This window comes from Eleginops maclovinus, chromosome 15, assembly GCF_036324505.1.
Source record: "Eleginops maclovinus isolate JMC-PN-2008 ecotype Puerto Natales chromosome 15, JC_Emac_rtc_rv5, whole genome shotgun sequence".
Lineage (NCBI taxonomy): Eukaryota > Metazoa > Chordata > Actinopteri > Perciformes > Eleginopidae > Eleginops > Eleginops maclovinus.
In genome coordinates this window covers 9254242-9275652 of record NC_086363.1, presented here as the reverse complement: position 1 = coordinate 9275652, position 21411 = coordinate 9254242, and the positions used below count along the sequence as shown (strand labels likewise).

The 21411-nt window shown below is 41.8% G+C and overlaps 1 protein-coding gene across 1 annotated transcript in view; it reads left to right on the top strand.

The window, feature by feature from the left end:
- Positions 1 to 21411, top strand: part of LOC134877089 (NHS-like protein 1) — a 93410-nt gene that overhangs the window by 61854 nt on the left and 10145 nt on the right. The window contains 4 exon segments of the mRNA XM_063902462.1: positions 11253 to 11405; positions 14732 to 14859; positions 17069 to 17273; positions 19355 to 19486. Of these exon segments, the coding sequence (XP_063758532.1) occupies positions 11253 to 11405; positions 14732 to 14859; positions 17069 to 17273; positions 19355 to 19486 (618 nt within the window).

Genomic DNA, 21411 nt, shown 5'->3' with positions numbered 1-21411 from the left:
ACCAGCTCTGTTGTCTGAAGGCAGTAGATTGTAGATAGAGGCATACAAAAACACTCACGCATGATGATGTCAGCTAGATGCTGCTAGCCAGTGACACACACAACCACACTCAGGCCGTGTGGTCATTGATTTGCCGTGTCCTTGGAGGGTCCGCTTGAGAGGGAGAATCCAGGAGTCGATATGAGGGGAGACAGTGTGGCGGGATGGTAATGGCTATTAATGCAGTCTGGGGCTGCCGGGGTTCTGTCTCTGTTACAATACCAGTGGGGCTTTCCAATGGGAATTTATTTTATGATAGCATGTCAGACATATGTTACACACCTGACTAGTGGATAGGAATTGCTTCATTGAATAAAAAAATGCTGCTGAACTGACACAATACTGAAAGACTCAAAGGCCACATTGCTTTTTGGCTATGGCAAAACTAACTGAATGTATGTTTACTTCCTGATGATGACCAGTTTGATGTGCATTATTCAAATCACTATGTTTTGGAAAACATTTCTGGACCAAATGACCAACCAATAGAAAAACCTACAGAGCAGACGTGTTTGTGCTCTGAGCTAAATGCATGCTAACGTGTTACACCATGACGTTGACATGCTTATATAAAACACAGGACGTTGATGGGACTGTGCAAATACACATTTAGACCTGATGATGGATTTAAGTAATATGTCAGAAACAACCAATGTCATTGCAATCCATCCATTAGGTTTTTTTTTGGTTATACAAAGACGTGTTTAGCCAGGACACCACACACAGTGTCGTCCCGCAACTTACAAACTTGTCTCGGTTTCATCTTTTTGTCCTGCCAACTTCAGCAGGGGCCAGTGGGGTTGGATCGCACCAGATTCAACACTGTGTTGCCGGGGGGAAATGGACGGTTAGCTACAAATCCACCCTGACAGGGACATAAAACGCCTCAAATCTGCCACCCTCCCGAAGGCACCGAAATCTCAGGCGTACAAATCAGCCTGCTCGTAAAATAACAGCGCTGCTCAACAGGCGTGTACGTTTTAAGAGTGACCCGCCTTTCATTGTTCTGAAACTGACATTAGGTTCTAAAGGTTGGCTTGTTAAACGAATGTATAGAAAGGACGTAGTCAACGGTGGCACACCCCCATGTCAGTTGGAGCTCCTGTAGCTTTTATTGCTTTAAGTTGGACCTGGTCTTTGTCTTTAAGTTTTTCTAAGCAGGTCCTTGTTTTAGTACCATGCTGAGGCTCAGAGTTTTTACAGGACACACCAGACTAATGCAGTCTTGTCTGTTCACTTGCCGACACAGAGGTGCATACATCCTCTATCTGTTCCATCTTCTTTTCCCTGGCTTGGATTTCAAAGGGGGTCGGGCGGGGTCAAGCGCCATGGGAGGGATAATTAGGCGTGACCGCCAAGCCTGCTGGGTCTTTGTGTATGTTTGTGTGTATTATAACAGTTTTTCACGAGTCTTTACCTATGGATATTTTTGCTTTTACACTCCATTTATCTGTCTTGATCCGTTTCCCTGCCCTCCCTTCCTGACTTTTCTCTGCCAGCTTCCTTTATCTCCTCTCTCATTTCTTTTGTCCTCCTAAACTCTGCCTTTTCTATCCTGCCTCGCATCGCTACTCAGCAAAAGGGCTCCGCTTCTACCACATCAAAGAGTCTTTCAACGTATTGTGAATCCAAACTTTGCTTTCCCATCTCTTCCACCTTTTTTTGAAAGAACTTTTGAAAAGTTTTGCTTTTGATACCATCTCCATTTTACCCGCACATTAGTATTGTGCTGAACTTTTCAAAGACATTTTCTCTGATTCATACACATTCACACACATTGAGCTGTGTGAGAACAGCTACAGGGTGTTTGAACAGAAAACACAAATACACGTGTGCCACCACATCAATGTGAGGATATGCACATATGCTTGTGAAACCAAAAACAAACACAGAGACCCGAACCTGATTATGTGAGTGATAGTGTTCATGCTCAGGACGTACTACGAGGGATTTCTCATGGATCACAAAGGAGGAGCAGCCTCTAGATAATCTGGGGCACAACACAGACACAAAATGCAATTGATATCCCCGATTATTGCCAATAGCAAAGTAGCCTAAAACTTTGTGTGTGTGGCGTGTACACACGGGGACACACAGTGGCAGAATATGAAGCACACACTCGCACAAACACTAACTTTTTTTGCTAAAATGACATGTTGAGAGCGACAGAAAGAGAGAGTGTGAGTGTGTGTGATGGAATCTAAGCTGCATCAATGGAGTAGGTCAGACGGAAACACCAGAAGAGGGATGGGGGGGAGGAAAGGAGCGTTGCTGAACAGACAGAAGTGCAACAGAAGAAAGACAGACAGAGTTAGAGACACAGAAAGGAGGGCTGAGAGGGAGACAGCTAGGGTTTGGTGTCAGAGAGAGGTCATTCACCAAGGGCTGGAGCTTTGTGTGTGTGTGTGTGTGTGTGTGTGTGTGTGTGTGTGTGTGTGTGTGTGTGTGTGTGTGTGTGTGTGTGTGTGTGTGTGTGTGTGTGTGTGTGTGTGTGTGTGTGTGTGTGTGTGTGTGTGTGTGTGTGTGTGTGTGTGTGTGTGTGTGAACTACACCCCATGCTAAAATCATCAGTGCCAAATCACAGTGTGTTTACTCGGCAAAGGCTCTCTGTCACCTTGGTTTCAGTGTGTGTGTGTGTGTGTGTGTTGTGTTTGAGAGAGAGTTGTGTTTATTCAGGAGTGAGTTTGAAGTTCAGCTTAACTACCTTTTATGAGCGCTGTAGAGACTCGTATCCCTCCTATCTATGTGTAGCTTTTCCTGACATGTCATTAGGGTCATCGAAACTCTAAAGCTACAGCCTCTGACTCGTGTAACAGCTCTGTAAAGATCACAGATTTGTTTACTTACTCAAAGAAGTTCCTGCATTTACATATGGTGTATGATCATTAACCCCCCCAACCTTCATCATGCCGAACTACCCCCCTCTCCCTGTTAGATAATTCATGCCATGCTCAGAGGGACCCAGCGATCGGGTTCTCATTGACCCCTGTTGCTATGCTTCCATTCACAGAGATGGAGGATGAAAGAAAGGGGGAAGGGATTAGAGAGTGGGTTTTCTGCTGTACATGCTATAAATTATGGATTTTCATTCACAGAAAAAGAGAGTGATGGGATGACATTTTGAAGGGTTTTATGGTACATTTCCTGTTTCCAAATGACCGTTGTTGCTCACAGGTTTGCACTTTTATACTGACGCTTTTTCACTGTTTCTCATTGTTATAAACTAAATTATTGGGTTATTCTTTGATGGTTTGGATCCAATAAGCAAGCTCCCAACACGTTTTTGGTTTCCTGAGGTTGTTCTTTTTTTTATTTTTATTTTTTTAAATGTGTATCTTATCACATGGAAAGTCATTAGTCATTAAAACACTGATGCTTTCCAGATGCTATCAGGGATTTAGGTCCTTGCTTAAGGGCCTCTTTCACTTTAATTGTTAAGAGAGATGATTACTTTTTTGATAACTTAGCTAAAGTTCATAGATTTAAACCAAATTCACATGTTCTGGTGATTCTGTAACAGCTCTGTTATGATGTGCAACGCTGCACACAAACAGATGCAAAGTGTTTGTGTGCGCTCATGTGTGAAACAAATACTTGGTTCTTAATGCCTCACACTTTCCTGCTTAACGCACCTGGCAGGTTGGTGTCTGCATGGTAAAGACCTGAACAAGACATAATAAATTAAGCAAGACAGGGAGTAAAATCAATATAGTAATTAAAGCGCTCATGTCTTAAAGATAGAGAAAGAAGAAGAAGAAGAGGAAAGAAAAGAGGGGATGAAAAGAGAGAAAGATAATAGACATTAGCGAATGTAGGGTTAGCAGGTTTTACTGGGTCAGATTAGCGCTCCCTTTTTAAGTCCAATTATACCATTAAAAGCTGAGACCTGTCAGATGAAAGGGGGGGGGGGTCTGTGTGTACGTGCCAGGCAGGTTTAGGCAATCTGAACGGATGTTTAATAGACTACGATATGGAATGAGAGAGGGAGGTGTCTATGTGTGTGTTTGTTGTGGGATTGGTCGTTCTGTGAGGGCTAGGACTGGAGGGAATTGGAGTTGAATGGAGAAAGATGAAAGAAAAATAATAGTCAGGGATTCTTTGTAGGTGTTATTGCCTCTGCCGGCTTGATTTGGAGATCCTAAGAAGGTGTGGATGCACCATCAATCTCTCTCCCATTAGCACTCCTGCATGTTCACCCTTGAGTCCTAATCATGTCTAGTGTGTAACAAGGCTTGTTAATTATTCACTTTGCCCCGATTTCTGCTTATTTTTTCCTGAGGATCACCACCTTATCACGTGAACACGCTGCTGGTTGTTTAACGAGAAGAAATACTCATTATATGCCACAGGCCCTATTAGTAATAACCATGTATTCTTGTGTTGAAAGGCAAACAAAGCACTCGTTATTATTTCAAAGAACTGTTTAATCATGCTATGAATATTATTTTCACAAAACTAAGCTTTGGTTACAGTCCTTGTATGTTTTTCGTATACAGCTGGGTAGTAAAAAGAAAGTAAAGCTAATGAGGCTACAGCTTAGGTAATCAAGATGTATTAATTGTATAGCTAAATGCTAATATGAGTGGAATTGCTCCTTAATCAGGTTCTTAATTCCCGATGTTTGTCCTGCTAAATAAGCCTCTTCCTCAGAGCTCCAAGCTTCAGTCCCTCCGCTTCGTTCATACGCTTCTTAGAGTATACACTGCTGAAAGATTGATATTGTTTGGGCTTTGGGCTTCCATTCTTCAGTGGGAGCAAGCGGAAGGATGTCGGGACGTATGGCTGAATGGATGGATAGCCCTAATCCACTAGGTGGCCTAGATTTGAAGCCATCCTTCAGCGGATAGTGTTGTTGACCTGTCTGTCACTCTGGGCATGTGTGCCTGCGTCGACCGTCCTGAGAACAATAGACCCTTTAATGAGTGATGACGCTCAGGCTGGCGTCTGCACAAATGATCCTAATACTGTACGCGTGCCAAACAGGACGGGACACAAGCCAAGCAGAAGAGAGTGACAGAACATGGGGAAGTTAGACACGTTCTAAAATCTGACAGACCTGAGATAAGCTCTTACTGTCAATTTAAATGGACATAGTATACTGCTTATATACCTCAGTTAAAAGTGTGGGCTTTCATTTTTGGTTAATTAATAATTGCCCCTCAGAATTCCTCACTGATCAGCCCAAAACCCAAATGAATTACATTTAAATTTGTAAAGAAAAAACATTGTAATTGTCATTGATTAATTTAATGATTATGCACTAAATTATTAATGGGTTATTTTTTTTAGCAAGTATTTAGAGTGCACTGTCTAAGATTTGATATGATATATTTGATATGACACATGGTGGTTTTATAAAGTTTATATATGAGGTTTATTGTAGGATTATTGATACGTAATAGTAGGTTTTGATGGGGACGTGTAGCCCTTTCAACCATAAATGTCAGTCTTGGAAAATCTTCAACATTATTTTCATTGAAGTACAACATGTCAACAATTTATGGCACTTTTTCTGTTTAAAAGCCACTTTTAATCAACTTCAAGACAAAGCAACTCTGTTATTTATCCACTTATAATAAATCTTGTGAAGATTTATTTTTTAAAGTCACCCTTGTTAAGTGCTTAGTAACTCAAGGACAAAAGCAACTGCAAAAATACTGTGAATACACACTTGGCAGCTAAACAGAGATATGAACAAATATACAAGTAGATAAATCCAAACTGTTGTTTACAGGACTCCAGAGTCAGGCTGAAAGGCTCAGATGAGCAAGGTCGAGGGGGGAGGAGGGGGGGGAACCTTTCTACCCACAAATTCAAGGATCATTTGCACTCCCATTCAAGCTCTTGTTGCAGCCCCCCTCCCCTCTCTCCCATCATCAACCATTTGAAAAGAAATACGTTCGCATAGGGATGGGGCAGTCCTGCACTCGTTAGTGTGTGTGTGTGTGTGTGTGTGTGTGTGTGTGTGTGTGTGTGTGTGTGTGTGTGTGTGTGTGTGTGTGTGTGTGTGTGTGTGTGTGTGTGTGTGTGTGTGTGTGTGTGTGTGTGTGTGTGTGTGTGTGTGTGTGTGTGTGTGTGTGTGTGTGTGTGTGTGTGTGTGTGTGTGTGTGTGTGTGTGTGTGTGTGATAGATTGTGAGCAGATTGGACAATGGGAGGATTGTATGTGATCCATATTCATGTGGCACAGATTCAGTGGCCATGTGCGCACACAGCAGGCTGGGAATGATCAGATGGAGGAAGAGGGGTTGATAAAAAAACATCCAGAGGGAAGAAAACAAATCTGGTTTAAGATGGCTAAAGGCATTTGATTAGTCCTTTTAATCTAATGCGTTATACTGTTTTGCAAACCATAAACAGGAACTAATTGAAATCAAACGAAACAAACGTCAGTGTAATAAACTGTGTGTGATAGTGTTTCCTGTTTGCGTTACACTCTGCATGCAGGTGGGAACTGCATTCTCCTGAGAATACCTAATAAGCTATTTTTTTTCAAGGGTGTACAAGCTTCTCCTGGAGAGGTGATTGATAGGTTAATTGGATGCATAAATATTCCCCAAATTAGTCATAGCCGTAAAAGCGGCATCACGCTGATACTCACACTGAGCAAAGTACAAAGTAAGAAAAAAAGGAAAGAGAGAGCGAGGAACGGACCAGTCTTATTACTACCAGCGTAGTAAAATTGCACGGGGTTTGCCTGTTCCTTCTAATAAGGCATGTTTAACTTTCAGCTATATCCAGAGTCCCGCAGAGTAAAGACGAAAGAGGGTGTAGGGAGAGAACGAGTGATGATGAGGAATAAAGGGAAAGGGAGCCAGAACTCCTTGGTAACCAATGCACAGAGGAACAGAGGGGCCGGTCCTACACCCCTCCCGCTATGTGTGTGTGTGTCTCCGAGGACTGCCTGAGGGGGGAGTGGTGTTGGTGATGATGGGGGGGAGTGGTGGACTCAGTGTGTGTTTAGAGTGAGAGAGATAGGGTTAGCGACTCATAGTAGATGCTCACACACACTTTTAGCCGGGCCGCCGTCTAGTGGCAATGTGAGCCGAAATCATCTGCTATTCCTCTCTTTTTTCTGGATTTGGATATTTTGTGTCCATCAAGGACAGTTTTTATAAAGAGAATAACACATACACTCAACCGGAATAATGGTGTTTATCGGGACCTCGTTAAAATCTGTGATTAAATACTTCAAAAGGAAGGGTAAGATGTGTTTTATTCTACTCTATATTGATTATTAATACGCCGGAGAAGTAGTTTTGGCTTATTCTCCTCAAATTCAAATAAACAGGAGTGGATGTAAATGAGTCTTTGCATCAATTTGACAGGAATATTTAAATGCTAGTGAATTAACTCCATTAGTCCCTGCTCATTTGAATGGCCATTTTGAATCAGATTATTGAAGCGTTGCTGTTTGTAATGTGGACACACACCAGCTTTAATGATTTATATATACTTTAAATACAAACTAATGGTTTCAGTGGTCATAATGCTTTACCGCTGACTCTGCTGAGCCCAGGGACAACCCTCTGTTGCTCTCTGTTACCAGGTAACCACTGAGACAAGACTTCACAGAGCCGACAACCATTAGCCGTAAATGACCCGACAGCGTTTGTAAAGGTAGCAGCTGGAAGCATTTTGGATCACAGCCAGTCGATTAGATATAGTTGGGCCATTTTCTTTCTTTCTGGAACAACTTAGAAGTGTTTTAGTGTTTACTTTGTTCTAAACATTACAGATTATCCGATAATGATATTCAAAGAAACAATTGTAGGTCTGTTTGCCGTTCATGTACAGTGGATTCTTATTAGCAGGATTAGTTAATGCTCCAAGGCTGTGTAGTTATTCCTTCAATGGCTGTGTATCGAGCGAATGAGGGTTTAACAAAGACCTGGCTGACTGTGCGGACTCTAATCTTAGGTGTATTTATAACATGTGTTACAGTCAAGGCTGAGGTGATATTGTTAATGATTAGCTCAGCGTTTTCCTACCTCACAGGTCCTATCTTGCACATGCCTGCACTTTGTGCCTCAGCTGGGCACCTTGGTCCTCCTCCGCAGTCCAGAGATCCTCATCTTTTTAGCATTACATTAGTGCAAAAACTTTTAGGAGATACAAGAATTGGGAGTAAAACTGTAGATTTTTTATTCCATGATAATAATATTCATGTGAGGCATAAAGATACCCTTGAGATTTGACGACTTCAAATGGGACAGGTGGACGAAAAAACCTGCTTTTTTTATACATAAATATAAAAATACCCCCTGTAATCCCAGCATTTGCAACCCTGTATGTTATATCTCAAAAACTGACCTGAACTAATTCTATGATGATTACAGAACACCGGAAGATGTATTACGCATTAAAGTCAATTCTCCATTTGCGGGTAAATTAATTTAATTAAGTAGGATTATTGATTGTAACAGCTAATTATTAGCGAGCGTTTCTACGTGCGTTCAAAAGCATTTTCCAGTTGTCCTGTGTAGCCTCTGATGTCGCTTGCAGCCTCTTTTTGTCTCTGAGTTTTCCTGTGAGTTTTGGACGTTGGGAAGTAAGGATTAGAAGATTCCTGAAAGACTTTTGCGCCAGAGTCGTGTGTGTGTGTGTGTGTGTGTGTGTGTGTGTGTGTGTGTGTGTGTGTGTGTGTGTGTGTGTGTGTGTGTGTGTGTGTGTGTGTGTGTGTGTGTGTGTGTGTGTGTGTGTGTGTGTGTGTGTGTGTGTGTGTGTGTGTGTGTGTGTGTGTGTGTGTGTGTGTGTGTGTGTGTGTGTGTGTAGGCGCTAGGGCATATTGTGGCACTGAAAGGCCTGATGTGGAGACCGATGCAGGGGGACAATACAGGCTTTGTGTCCATAGTCCCCTTGTCCTTGGTCTGCCTAGCCCTATTGAGGTCTATTCAAACCCCACGGTCAGAAACAGGGTGGGGGAGGGCTACCTGTGCTCAGTGTGTGTGTGGGAGAGCAAGAATATCAGAAATGGGTTTCATAAGAAATGGATTAGGTAAACCCTTATTAAGCTGATTTAAGGATGTAATCTTACTTGCGCACAGCTGAAGTGACACTGCCTTGCATATTGTTCTGGTGTGAACTTCTAAATAAACTACTAGCATGCTTTTCTAACCTTCACAATTCAAATTCCACTGAACTATGTTTGTGTTTGTCATGCAACTCTCCAGTCCGGATTTTTGCCTTGTGAACATTTGATTGACCAGTGTTAGACCATCACAGTGACCCCTTGTTTACATACACACAAGTTTACACACATCACACATCCTCACATGTGCATTACATTACATGTCATTTAGCTGACACTTTGTCCAAAGCGACTTAAAATAAGTGCAAAAACCATAAAGATTCAAAAAGGAAAGTGCAGATATATATTCACTTCAAACTAAACCATACCTCTTAGTAGTGCTGGTGAATTAGTTACAAGGCCTAAATTTAAGTTTTAAATGAATGAAGCCCTAACAGATTACACACAGTTAAACAACAATGAAAAGCTTCCTAAAGCAAACTTTACTAAGCAAATTTCTTCAAGGTTCAAAATACACTGTAAAAAGGTGTTGTGAGTTTTTGTCTACCTTTAAACTGACTCGTGTGGTTGCTGTTTATGAAGTAAACAGGCTCTCTGTCTCTGTTGTATTTTTACTCTTACATTACCAAGAAGACAAACAAGAATTAGAAAATATGTTGATGAAGAAAACTTGTTTGGTAAGAGAGTGAAAGGCATGAATACACACAATGACCTCTCCCTGGAGCAGTCAACGGCTGACCATTCCTCCTTGAGGTGAAAGGCTGTAGAGACAGAAGTAAGGGTGCCATCAGTCACCAGCAGCAACAGAAGTTGGCACACTGGACTGTTGCTTAAAAATATATCCAATGAACGTGTTCAATGTCCAACATTTGTACCCATTGGTCACACAGTGCTCTAATAGTCACACATAACCAAAGTCTGATAGCAGAACAACCTCTCAGAGTCTTTTCAGACATGATGGAAGCAGTTGTCTCACACTTTCTCCAACGACCAATTTGCAGCCATAGGCACACCGCCCTTAAGGCCTCCTGTCCTCCCCCGACACACACACACACACACACACACACACACACACACACACACACACACACACACACACACACACACACACACACACACACACACACACACACACACACACACACACACACACTGCATCCTACTATGGCTCATTAGCACCTGTGAAAAAGCATTCAAACAAAAAACAATCCACGCTCCTGGCCCCTTTAATGCCCCGTCCCCTTCCCCTGGGTCCTCCAAATGCTTCCCTCAGTCACAGTCAGATGCTGTGATGGTCAGGACAGTGACAAACAGATAGCAGTCTTAAATGGAGTTAGTGCTACACCCACGGTCACCAACTTTGGCTTGGATACGCTCGCTTGGTAAGCTTTTGGGAAGTGTGTTTGTTGATATTGGTGTTTACTCTGTCGTTTTGCTGACACTTGTGTTTTGTGGCTTATGTAGCACGGGAATAGGCTTCAGTTTCTGGATCCTCAGCATTACACACCAACAGCAGTAGCAGAGGAGAAAGCACCCAAATATTGTCATGTATTTTGAGGATGTTTAACTGAGAGAAAGGCTCAAGGAAAACAAGGAACAGAGGAGTGTGTTCCCTATCTAGTAAAGGCTGAGATAAGAGGTGTGATGTTTAAGCTAGTAGTGTTTCTTTAGCTCCTAAATCTTTTTGTGATAATGATTTCATAGAATGAGTATTGTCTTGTTTTCTTCCTGAAGCGGTTTCTCTCAGGACAAGTACCTTTTCAGTAGCATGTTTATTCTAAGTTTTTCTAAGCTGAATATCATGTGGTTAGTGCTTCCCTCCAACTTATTATCCTCCTCCCCCTCTGACTTGTGTTGCCTTCTGGGTGATGTCTCAGATGTGTGTCATTTTGTTGGTGAGAAGACTGGCACCTCGATGCAAAGCACCTTAATCTACATCCTCTTCCTCTTCTCAGAGAAAGCAAAACAAATCCCTCCAGTTGCCACTACTGCTTGTGCAGGACAATATTTATCCTCAGTCTCTGTAACCAAAATACATAGACTTTCAACTGTGGCTGGGCTGCAACAACTGGTCTGGGGAAGGTGTTTTCAAAATACCCCCTCAGGAGATTTACTAGTGTTAATAAAATTGGAAGTTTAACTGAATCAACTAACTTCTCTGGCCTTAACTTTGTGTTTCCGCAGCTGTGTCTAACCTGGATGAGGAGAGCAAGTGGACGGTGCATTACACAGCTCCGTGGCACCAGCAGGAGAACGTATTCCTGCCAGGCAGCCGGCCGCCCTGCGTAGAAGACCTCCACCGCCAGGCCAAAGTCAACCTGAAGAGCGCCCTGCGAGGTAAGGATTGTTTGAAAGGATCCAATATGATCACAGCAACAAAACAAGGGTGGTATGGGAAGGTTATGTGATTATTTGTTGGTATATGCAGGGTGTGAAGAGCTGCTGTAATAGGGTAAAAATAAGAATGCAATGTGACATGGTAAAGTCTTGTGTTGTTGTTTGACTGAATATACAATCATAGAAAACTGAAAAATCTTTGCATTTGAGAAGCTGGAGCTTTATTTCAGGTCTAATTTAGATGTTTTTGAGGAATTATAGTTCAAATTTCTATAAGAAGAGCTATCACCAATCAATTGTTTACTTCCCTATAAACCAGAAATATACACACAAAAAAAATCTAAACTGTGGGAATATTGCCCGACCTCCTCACATTTGGCCTTGTAATGTCATGGCATCGGAGAAAAGCTCACCTGTGTTTGTCTACAACCTTGTTAGAATGTCCAAACCTCTAATCTGTGTTCAGTTTAGCCAACAACACAGCAGTGTGAGATCCTCTCGTTCCTGTTTGTCCAGTACGATCAGAGAAAAACAGACACAGCCTTTTTGTCAGACAAACACAGGGAGACATGTCACAACAGAGTGACAACTTTGTAATATCCACATTCCCCGGAAAGGGAAGTGGGAATACCAGTTAATGCTGGCACCTGTTTACCAAACAGTTCCTGGGAACAAGAGCTGGGAAAGTTGTCCGGTCATTTCTAAGATAACAGATGACAGGCAGGTGTGAGAAAAGGTTTGGATGTGTGTATGTGGGTGCGTTCATGGGTGGATGTTTTACAGTCAAGGCTTGTTGTTTACATACGTGGGTGGCCTTGTTAAGTGCCAGATTAAATGAAAGAACCCGGTTGTATCCTGATGCCTACAGTGTTTAACGTGTAAGCCACTACCTTAAACACAAACAGACACAGTTTTGTTTTTTTTCGTCTTTCCCATTGTTTGACACCTTGAATATTACTTCCTGCAATATTGATGTTGCTAGGTACGCAAACACCACCTGGTAGGCAGGATTTATTCAGCCTCCCCTCCTCATTCTGTCAACGGCCTTTCCTCCTGTCATCGCCTCCCAGCCCCAGGGGTCCTCACTAAAAGACAACAGGTGTCCAACGGGAGCACCTGTGCTGTCTTTGTGTGTGTTTAAGCGCTTCATTTCCTGGTTCACTCCCAGGCAGCTGAGAGTAGAGGTTACACACTTACCTACAGCCCAGCCTCAAGGAGATATATTTAATTTAGTGTTTGCTCTGTGGGTTTTTCCATTATTTACAAAAATGTACATACTAGTTCATACTACTTTCATTACTACATTTCAGTTAATTTCCATGATAATAACAGTCATTTTTCTAGATATTTTAGTATTTATTGCTTAATTTATTAGTAGAGCCTAAACTTACTGCTTGCATGAGCATAGCAAGATACACGCATCTACTTTCTGCACTGCAAAGCCAAATAATCAAACAATCAGATGGCAATGTGCGTCCCCTTTTAGTTTCGCCCTCACACAGATTTCAGTGTGTTTAGCCGTGAGGCTTTTGCAGGCAGCTGGTGGGATACAGAAAATATGCAAACAGGTCGACATATACCAGAGGCTTTACATAACAGTTGCCTGTTTTTGTCAATAATATCACAATAACAGTAAAGTCAATGATGTCATTGCGTTAAACCAGGGGTTGCAGTTTGTTGATAGGATTTATTTTTGTAAGAATAAATGTGAATTAATAAACACGTTTATTTCAAGCTGGGAGGTCATAGAGAAACTCTAAGATATGTTTTTAAATAATGTAATCCTCACTATCCATCATTCTTTCTGCTCTTTTCTCTCGCCCCCACCCTTTCAGTTCTGCCTAGCAACAAGCAGCTCATTAAGCCCTATTTATTTAATCAACCTTCCCCAATCATCGTAACTGCTCCGCTCCCCGTCATTATCATCAGGCTTCCTGAAACCCTTCTTCCACGCCGCTACCACGTCAGCGTGTTCCACTCGCTACCTTTGCCAACCCCATTAGTATCCATTAACTGACAGCATCACACATGCACCAGCTTGTCTCTCCGCAGAGATGGGCTGTAATTAGCTATGGAGATAGATGGCACATGAAAGGGATCTAAAGCAGCATCTCTGAGGTGCCAGGCGAGGAGTGATGTGGATGTGCTTTGGTTCACACACGTGTCACTCACCAAAAAGGATTTTTGATTGTGCATCACACACTGAATAAATCCCAAAGAGGCGAGATGAAAGACCTGCAAGGTTTATATTTGTATGGATTAGGGGGAATATGCAGAGGAAGACATTGATGCATGTGCTTTCAATTCAGCAGAGGGACAATTCAGTTCATTTTTTATTCAAAGCTATTTAAAAACAAGTGTGTGAGGTTCATGATCAAACAGTATCTTTTGGATGCAGACTTCAGCAAATGCACACTCAACCCCAACTTTGTTTTTTAGAGATAGCACGTGAATATAATTAGCTAATTAAAGACAAAGAGTGCACTAGTAGAGAGTGAGTGAGAGAGAGGGAGATGAGGTGCTAAATGCCCCCTTAGAGGAAGAGGGGGATGGAGGAGAGAGAGGGACAGTTCTGCCATCTGGGTGTGACAGACTGAAACTGATACCCCCGCCTTTACACACATGCACACACATCCCTATATCAAGTATTTTCTTATCACACGATGGCACACACACACACACACACACACACACACACACACACACACACACACACACACACACACACACACACACACACACACACACACACACACACACACACACTTGCACACTTGCAGACATACATCACTAGCCCGTCACAGCAGGTGGTGACGAGAAGGAGTGTGAGCAGTGCCTGGCAGCGTCCAACAGGGACTGATAGACTGATGAACGCTCACACACACATACACACACACACACACACACACACACACACACACATACACATACACATACACACAGTTTTATACCACTACGTCTGTGTGTCCTAACTATATTTCATCCTTACTACTTTAGTGCTATTAAATGACTTATTAATAGTCTATGCACAAATTAGCCTGTAACAATTACACTTATTCTTTTGAACAATACTTGGTAATTTAACGTTAAATTGAAAAAAGGTTTATCAATGTATCTGTGTGAACTGTAGCAACTCTTCTGAATCACATTCAACACAAACTCTGTTCAAATGTGTTTTGATGATTTCTCCTGACAAATGATTCTCCAATATATACCTGTGATCTTAATGAGTATCTGTATGAACGGCTCAAAGAAAGACAACCAAAGGAGCATTCCAAGTTTTTTTTGTCTGTATTAATAGATTCCTTTTTTTGTTCGTCCTGCAGAATGCGACAAGTTGAGGAAAGATGGATTCAGGAGCTCTCAGTACTACTCTCAGGGTCCCACCTTCTCTGACCCCCTACAGTCCACCAGTAGCCTGCAGGATGAACAGGAGGATGACACTGATAAGAAGGTACACATACGCAACTGTCTAGATGTAACAGTCAGTTTTGTTTGATTTTTATTAAAGTGCCTGTGTGCACAGCTGATTCAGCAGCAACTCTCCTCCACTACTTTAAACAGTGTCAGACTGCCCTCTAGTGGTCCAATCCTACAATGCACATTTTCTTAATTTACTCTCAATAATTCTCTGACTCCCTGGCAGACTTTTAAATTTATTTATTACACAAATAATTCTCAATTTTAAATATGGGATTTCTACCCTGTTAGTCTAGCTTATTGAAAATGAGTCTAGCGAACCAGATTTTGGGAGTTAGTAAGAAGAGATTTATAGGATTCAAGGCTTTATTGCCATGGGCACAGTAGCTACAGTGTAGATATGGCAATGGAAAGTTAAGTCCAGAGCTCCTCCAACATTGGAACATAATATATATAGGGCATAAAACAAATGAAACCAATACAAATAGTGAAAGAAATAACAGAATAGAAATGAAATACTGCCAGACAATGCAATAATAAGCACTAATGGTACTTAAAGAACCAGCATTAAGCCTTTTTTTTTTTGTCAGCAAGCATTATGAAAAAGTATAGTTCAATTACATCTTTACATCTCATTTTCTGGTCTGTCATAATTTCAGGCAGAGCTGAAAGTATAGACAGAATAAACCCTTGCTGCCTTCAGTCTTTTTTATTATATATTTTAGTTGTTTTTCCTCTGTATTGATGTGTGGAAAATAAGGAATCAAAATAGATAAATAACCAGGCAAAAAACCGACAACAAAGTGGATTTATTGGTCTTTTTACTAACAGACCATTATTGTGAAATGACATGTTAATGGTTTGACAGTCATATTTGTTTCCTCTCCTCCACATTTTTTGTTTCAATGTCAGTATCAGGGTCTCCTTTGTTCCCAAGAGACCCTTGTTGTCGGCTGCTCTCTTCATGCTTGCCCCTTGACCTTCATAATATGCTGTTGTCCCTCTCAACGGTCGACTCCCATCTCTCATTATCTGTCCTTCTACTTTCCGCTGTTTGTCCCTCTTCCCCATCACTTCCTGTTGTCCTGGGAAAATTGAGCCTAACTGTGCCTGACAGCAGCTTCAGAGGGAGAAACAGGACTGCAGGTTGAGCCACAATGTGAAATAACAAGCCAACAAACTATTGCTGAGATCCTTTCTTTATATCCTCCCCGTTTTCTGCCTCCTCTTTTTCCACCCCCCCTATTTATCCATCCACCCATGCATGGTTTGTATGAAAGCACAAATATCCACCCTTTCTGTTTAGTGCTTGGGACTCTAATGGACGTAGGGATTGATTACTGGATGTATTTGGGAGATTCTGGGCTCTTTTTTACCACCAATTTTCAAACTCTGACGAACAAAATCACACTGAAAGCTTAATCTGTTCAAGAAACAGCCGGAGAAATGTTAGGTGGTGAAGTCTAAATGATTTCGCTTTGCTTTTTGTGTCCACTTGGTTTTGAAATCTTAACCTGTCTTTACTCAAAACAATGATTCAAAACCTCAAATGGACACTGACAGCCAACTGTAAAAAGCTAGTTTACTGTTGACTAACTGCTCAATTTCAAGCGTGAACGCTGCAGTAAACTGTAGTTGTCTGTTTGGTTCTCGGCAGTAATTCCTGCTTCAGGATGGAGGACTGTTAGTGTGTGAGACACAGTTTAAGGCATGAGTGATTTTCTCTCTTCTTCCGCGCTGATGCTCTCTGCTTTTATCTTGCCATCTTTAAAACGCTCCGTCAGGTTTAACTCTGATAGATGTGTCTGTGTGCCAAAGTGTGTTAATCCGTGTGTGTGTTTCCATGTGGGTTTGATTGTTTGTGAAACATGTTTACGGCACACAACACGAGCCTCTAAAGGTCACAGCAATTGTAATATGTAGAAGACTGTTCGTACGTGTCAATACAGTCTGTACCGCTCTTCTCTATTCTACAATATTACTCACCCATTCATTTTATGTACATGTGTGTTCTGTAACGCTTTAATTCAATATTACATAACAATCGTTTCCATTTGTTACTCTTCCTTCCTGTCTTTTCTTTCACCTTTGCATTTGATTGACACTGTTACTCCCCCATCTCTTCTTATTGCCCCTATTATATATATATACCTATTCCCCCTTTCTGTCTTCACCCTTTTTAAAATCCCCCTTTCTCCTTGCTCCTCTTCTATTATAACCCTTTCTCTCTCTTTATCATGTAGTCCACAGCATCATCAGCGGAGGACGACAAATCTCAGCTGTCCATGAGGCCCCAGACCCCCCAGGGAGGGGTTGAGGGAGGGGAGTGTTACGAGGTTGACGGAAAAATCGTATGGAACAAGGGCGCACCCCTCCCCACCCCGGAGGAGAAGATGAGGCTAGTGGCTCAGGCCGTAGCCACAGACATAGTCGCTATCAACGTCACAGGTATGACCTCTTAGCAAACCTCTGTCATCTAACCGTTTCCTTCCACTTCTCAGTTAGGAGCGAGTAGCTACCATCTGTGTTTGTAGTGGAAAACACATATCCTGATCATCTAGTTTCATATAAACATAGAAAGATCTAACTACTAGATCTGGTCTCAATCATCCCCCTTGTCTATTTAGTAACATTAACCTCACAGCTCCCATCACACATTGTGTTTTGTTTGTCATGAAGGAACTTTCTGACCTTTTAAAACGTTTTAAATGACTGACACTTTGATGAAGAGATCAACATTTTCAGGTCTTTTATTGTTTAAAAGGAGATAACAAGGACAAAGCATGGCAAGTGAACCACCTAAATACAGCTGAGATTCATGGGAAATCAGTCAGTAGTTGTCCATGTAAGAGTATTGGACATATTCAAATGTTGACCTTGTGGTGGCGCTGGATTTTAAACCATTACGCTTGTTTATTAAAATAAACTGCTATATTAACATATTAAATCTCCTGATTTTACTGGTCTTCTCATCTAAATCTCAGTAAGGTAAAAGGGAATGATCCAAACAGGCAAAATGTCAGACTGTTCCTTTAATTAACCCTCTGTGGATGAGTGGATTATAGACTGATCAATTACTCTATCCATCCATCCACAGAGAGAAACCTGTAAGTGTCAGTCATGGATGTGTGCCTCTCCTCCTGTACCTCTGCGTATATTCTCTCCTTCCATCATGCTTCATGCAGACTGACCTTCACCTTCCTTTTATGCGCGTGTGAATGAGCGTTTGTGTGCGAAAATGGTTTGACAGCTCCTCCAAGGGTCAAGGCTTTTCACTGACTTGATGTCAGCTCACAGGTTCGTTGACAGATGAACACATCGAAAAGCGCCGATGCAGTTCCCCTGTTAGCATGTCAGAATTTTCTGCGCTATCGACCACACACACAGAAATAACGTCTCATTCTGCCAGTTCTGGTCATTAACATACACTGTAGCTTGTCTGATGTTTGACATAGACCTTTTGTATGACATCTATACAGATGATCATCCCCTTAAATGCAGTTCAGTATCAACATCTACATTTTAAGTGTTGTCAAAGCTAAAACAGCTGCAATCCCGCTGTCCTTCAGACCCTAATGACTGCTTAATGTGGTCCCAGTCCACATAAAGCACTTCATCTCCTGTCACTTTACATTACTCTCAACAAGAGAAGGAACACACACACACACACACACACACACACACACACACACACACACACACACACACACACAGTGACACAAAGAGAGGGATCAGGGATTTTCCGTAACTTTGGGGAGGAATGTGATAGACACTATCTGCCCCTCATATCAATTTCTATTTCCCTAACGCCTGCTGGCTGTCACCAGCTAGCCAAATAGCAGAAAGAAGAGCAGCCCCTCGTAAGATATTTGTCTTCCTTCAGGGAGGATGGGAGGAGAGTGAGAAGGATCTGGAGACGAGTGAATGTGTGTGCATGCATGCTCCTACTCATATCTGTTCTGTGCATGTGTATTCAACATCTCACATTTCTCACATGTGTGTTAACACCTCAGTTTGAAATGATCACAAGCCTTCAGAGTAAACGTTTTCTTTGCCAGCCTGTGCTTTCATTAATAGCCATTTTATTTTGACTGGTGGAAGAAAAGTTAAGGGCTCACCCTTATCATACACAAACAGATACAGATTTTTTTATTTGGTATTGTCCCAGAATTAATTTTGCCTTTTAGAATGGAATTTGATTTCTGGCACACGCATCAATTGAAACTCGGTTTTAAAATCATAGCTATAGTTTCCATGAAACTATAAATCACTCCTTACAAAAACTGTCCATGGCTTTATCTCAAAACTTGGGCAAAGAACGGCAAAACTATATGCGTAGCTAGATATCACTGAAGGGAAATGTTTTGTTACATTTGGTTAAACCGACCCTTCAGGTTTCTCCACCTGCTGCATGTTAAAACTTAAAAACACCAAACTTTCTGCATGTTGTTGAGTTTGTTCCTCTCCACTAACTGACTGCTGTTTGCCTATGTGTCCGCCTGCCTTGTTCTCGCCCTCCCGGCTACCAGGGGCAGTGTTTGACCGACAGGCCAACGTCCGGCGCTCCCTCATTAACTCAGACACCATGTGCCGCCGGCCCAAGAAGGTCAAGCGCAGAAAGACTATATCAGGGCTGCCTGACAACTTCAACCATGAGCTAGGTATGGATCACTGTGGGGAAATCCTTTGCCCTGTACTGTCCACAGACCTGTACCAACACTCTGGACCAGCACCCCCACTTTCCTTCATCACTTACTATAACCGTACTCACTATGCATTTTGGCCTAATCCATTAACTTTAAACATTAAAGGGAGACTGAACTCACCCCAACGGTATTTTTCTAAGAAAGGGATGGAGAAAATGACACATGCAAGTCCACAGTGTTGGATCGGGCCCTGCAGATGTTCAGCTGTTTCAGTTCTTCATACAGTGTCCTTATTTGCTCTCCTCTACCCTTTTAAACTGTATCCACAGCCAGAGACACATCATGACATTCTTTTCACTTGTATTATGTCCCCCCTTTTTTCCTCCTAGAAACATTTGCACTTATTTAATCTCATTTTAGACGTTTTCTCATGTCTGATAATACACGTTAAGTGCAGGGTTTACCATTGTAACATACATGTTGTGCTATAATCTTTCAGCTTAACTGTCTGCTGTCCTGTTTCTGTGAATTGTGTCTCTGTGCCTTAATCCTGGGGCCAGATTGATAATCTAGCATGTGTCCCGTGTGTTTTTTACTCACCAACATGTATTGATTGTGAGACAATAGACCCCTGATCAAGGAAAAAGGCCCAACCCTTCGTCATCAGAACATAATAAATAATAATAATAAATGTTTATTTATATAGCACTGTTCATACAGCACGTGCAGCTCAAAGTGCTTTACAAAATGGCACACATCACAAAACAAACAACAATAAATATCCCTCAGATCAGATGTTGAGACATTTTCAGATACTGTATGCAGCATAGCAACAAAATATAACATTTTAACAGGAAAGATTCCTCTCTTAAAAATAAGACACAAGACTAAGTAAGTCAATGCAATGATATAAAATCAAAGCAAACATGTGGACAATAAGACGTAGAAGGATGATAGTAATAAAACCGTCATCATTATAATAAAGGGTAAACATATTATAAGACCAACCTCAAAGGAAATGTTGCTATTAAAACTGTTAAATAAATAAGACAAGTTAAAACCCGTTTAAGACTAATAAAACAAAATAAAAGTAGGTAAATTATAAAGACAGAAAGACCATTTAAGGCAGGTATGCTAATAAAAAGCTAATCTAAAAAGATGTGTCTTTAGCTGTCGTTTAAAAACATATAACCCTCAAGACCTCCAAACAGATGAGGTTTAATAACAAATATGAAGTTCCAGTGGTCCCCTTTCCCTTAGTCACACGTAGCTGGGTGTTAAGCGTGCGCTAAGCTTACTAAGCTGACACTGCTCTGCTGGCTGATGTTTATTTACACATTTCTGATCTGTAGGACAGCAGACACATGTAAGGAGAATGTCATTTCTCTTCACGATAAGATCACCAAGGCTGATGGTAAAGGAGCTTTAAAGTCTGGTTAGTGACCAGCTGACGACAGCCTCTGAATGTCATGATTACTGGGCCGGGGTAATTGTCCCAGTGCTTCATCCCTCCCTCTCCTTGTACAAGAGCTGCCTGCGAAAGTAGACCTGCAGCTTAATCTATCGCAGCAGCAGCAGCAGCAGCACCCAAGCTGTCACTCCAGCTTTTAGCAAAGGAGGAAGAGAGTGTATGTGTGGTTCAGAGAAAGAGAGCGAGAAAGGACGCAAGAGTGTGTGTATGTTTTGGAATACGAGCATCAACAGGAGAGGCAACACAGATGGGAGGCACAATAGACATCATCTCTCGTTTTACAACTCATTCTTCAAATTGTTTGTTTACAAGCCGGTATGTTTGGTGTGTGTGTCTTTGTGGTATCTGCATTTCCGTGTGTCCTTGTCTCTATACCTATCTGCAAATTCTGTATGCTCTGTCCATACACAGTGCATGACCATGTCTGTTTCCATGTTTGCGTTTGTTGGTGGCCTCGCACCTTAGCAGC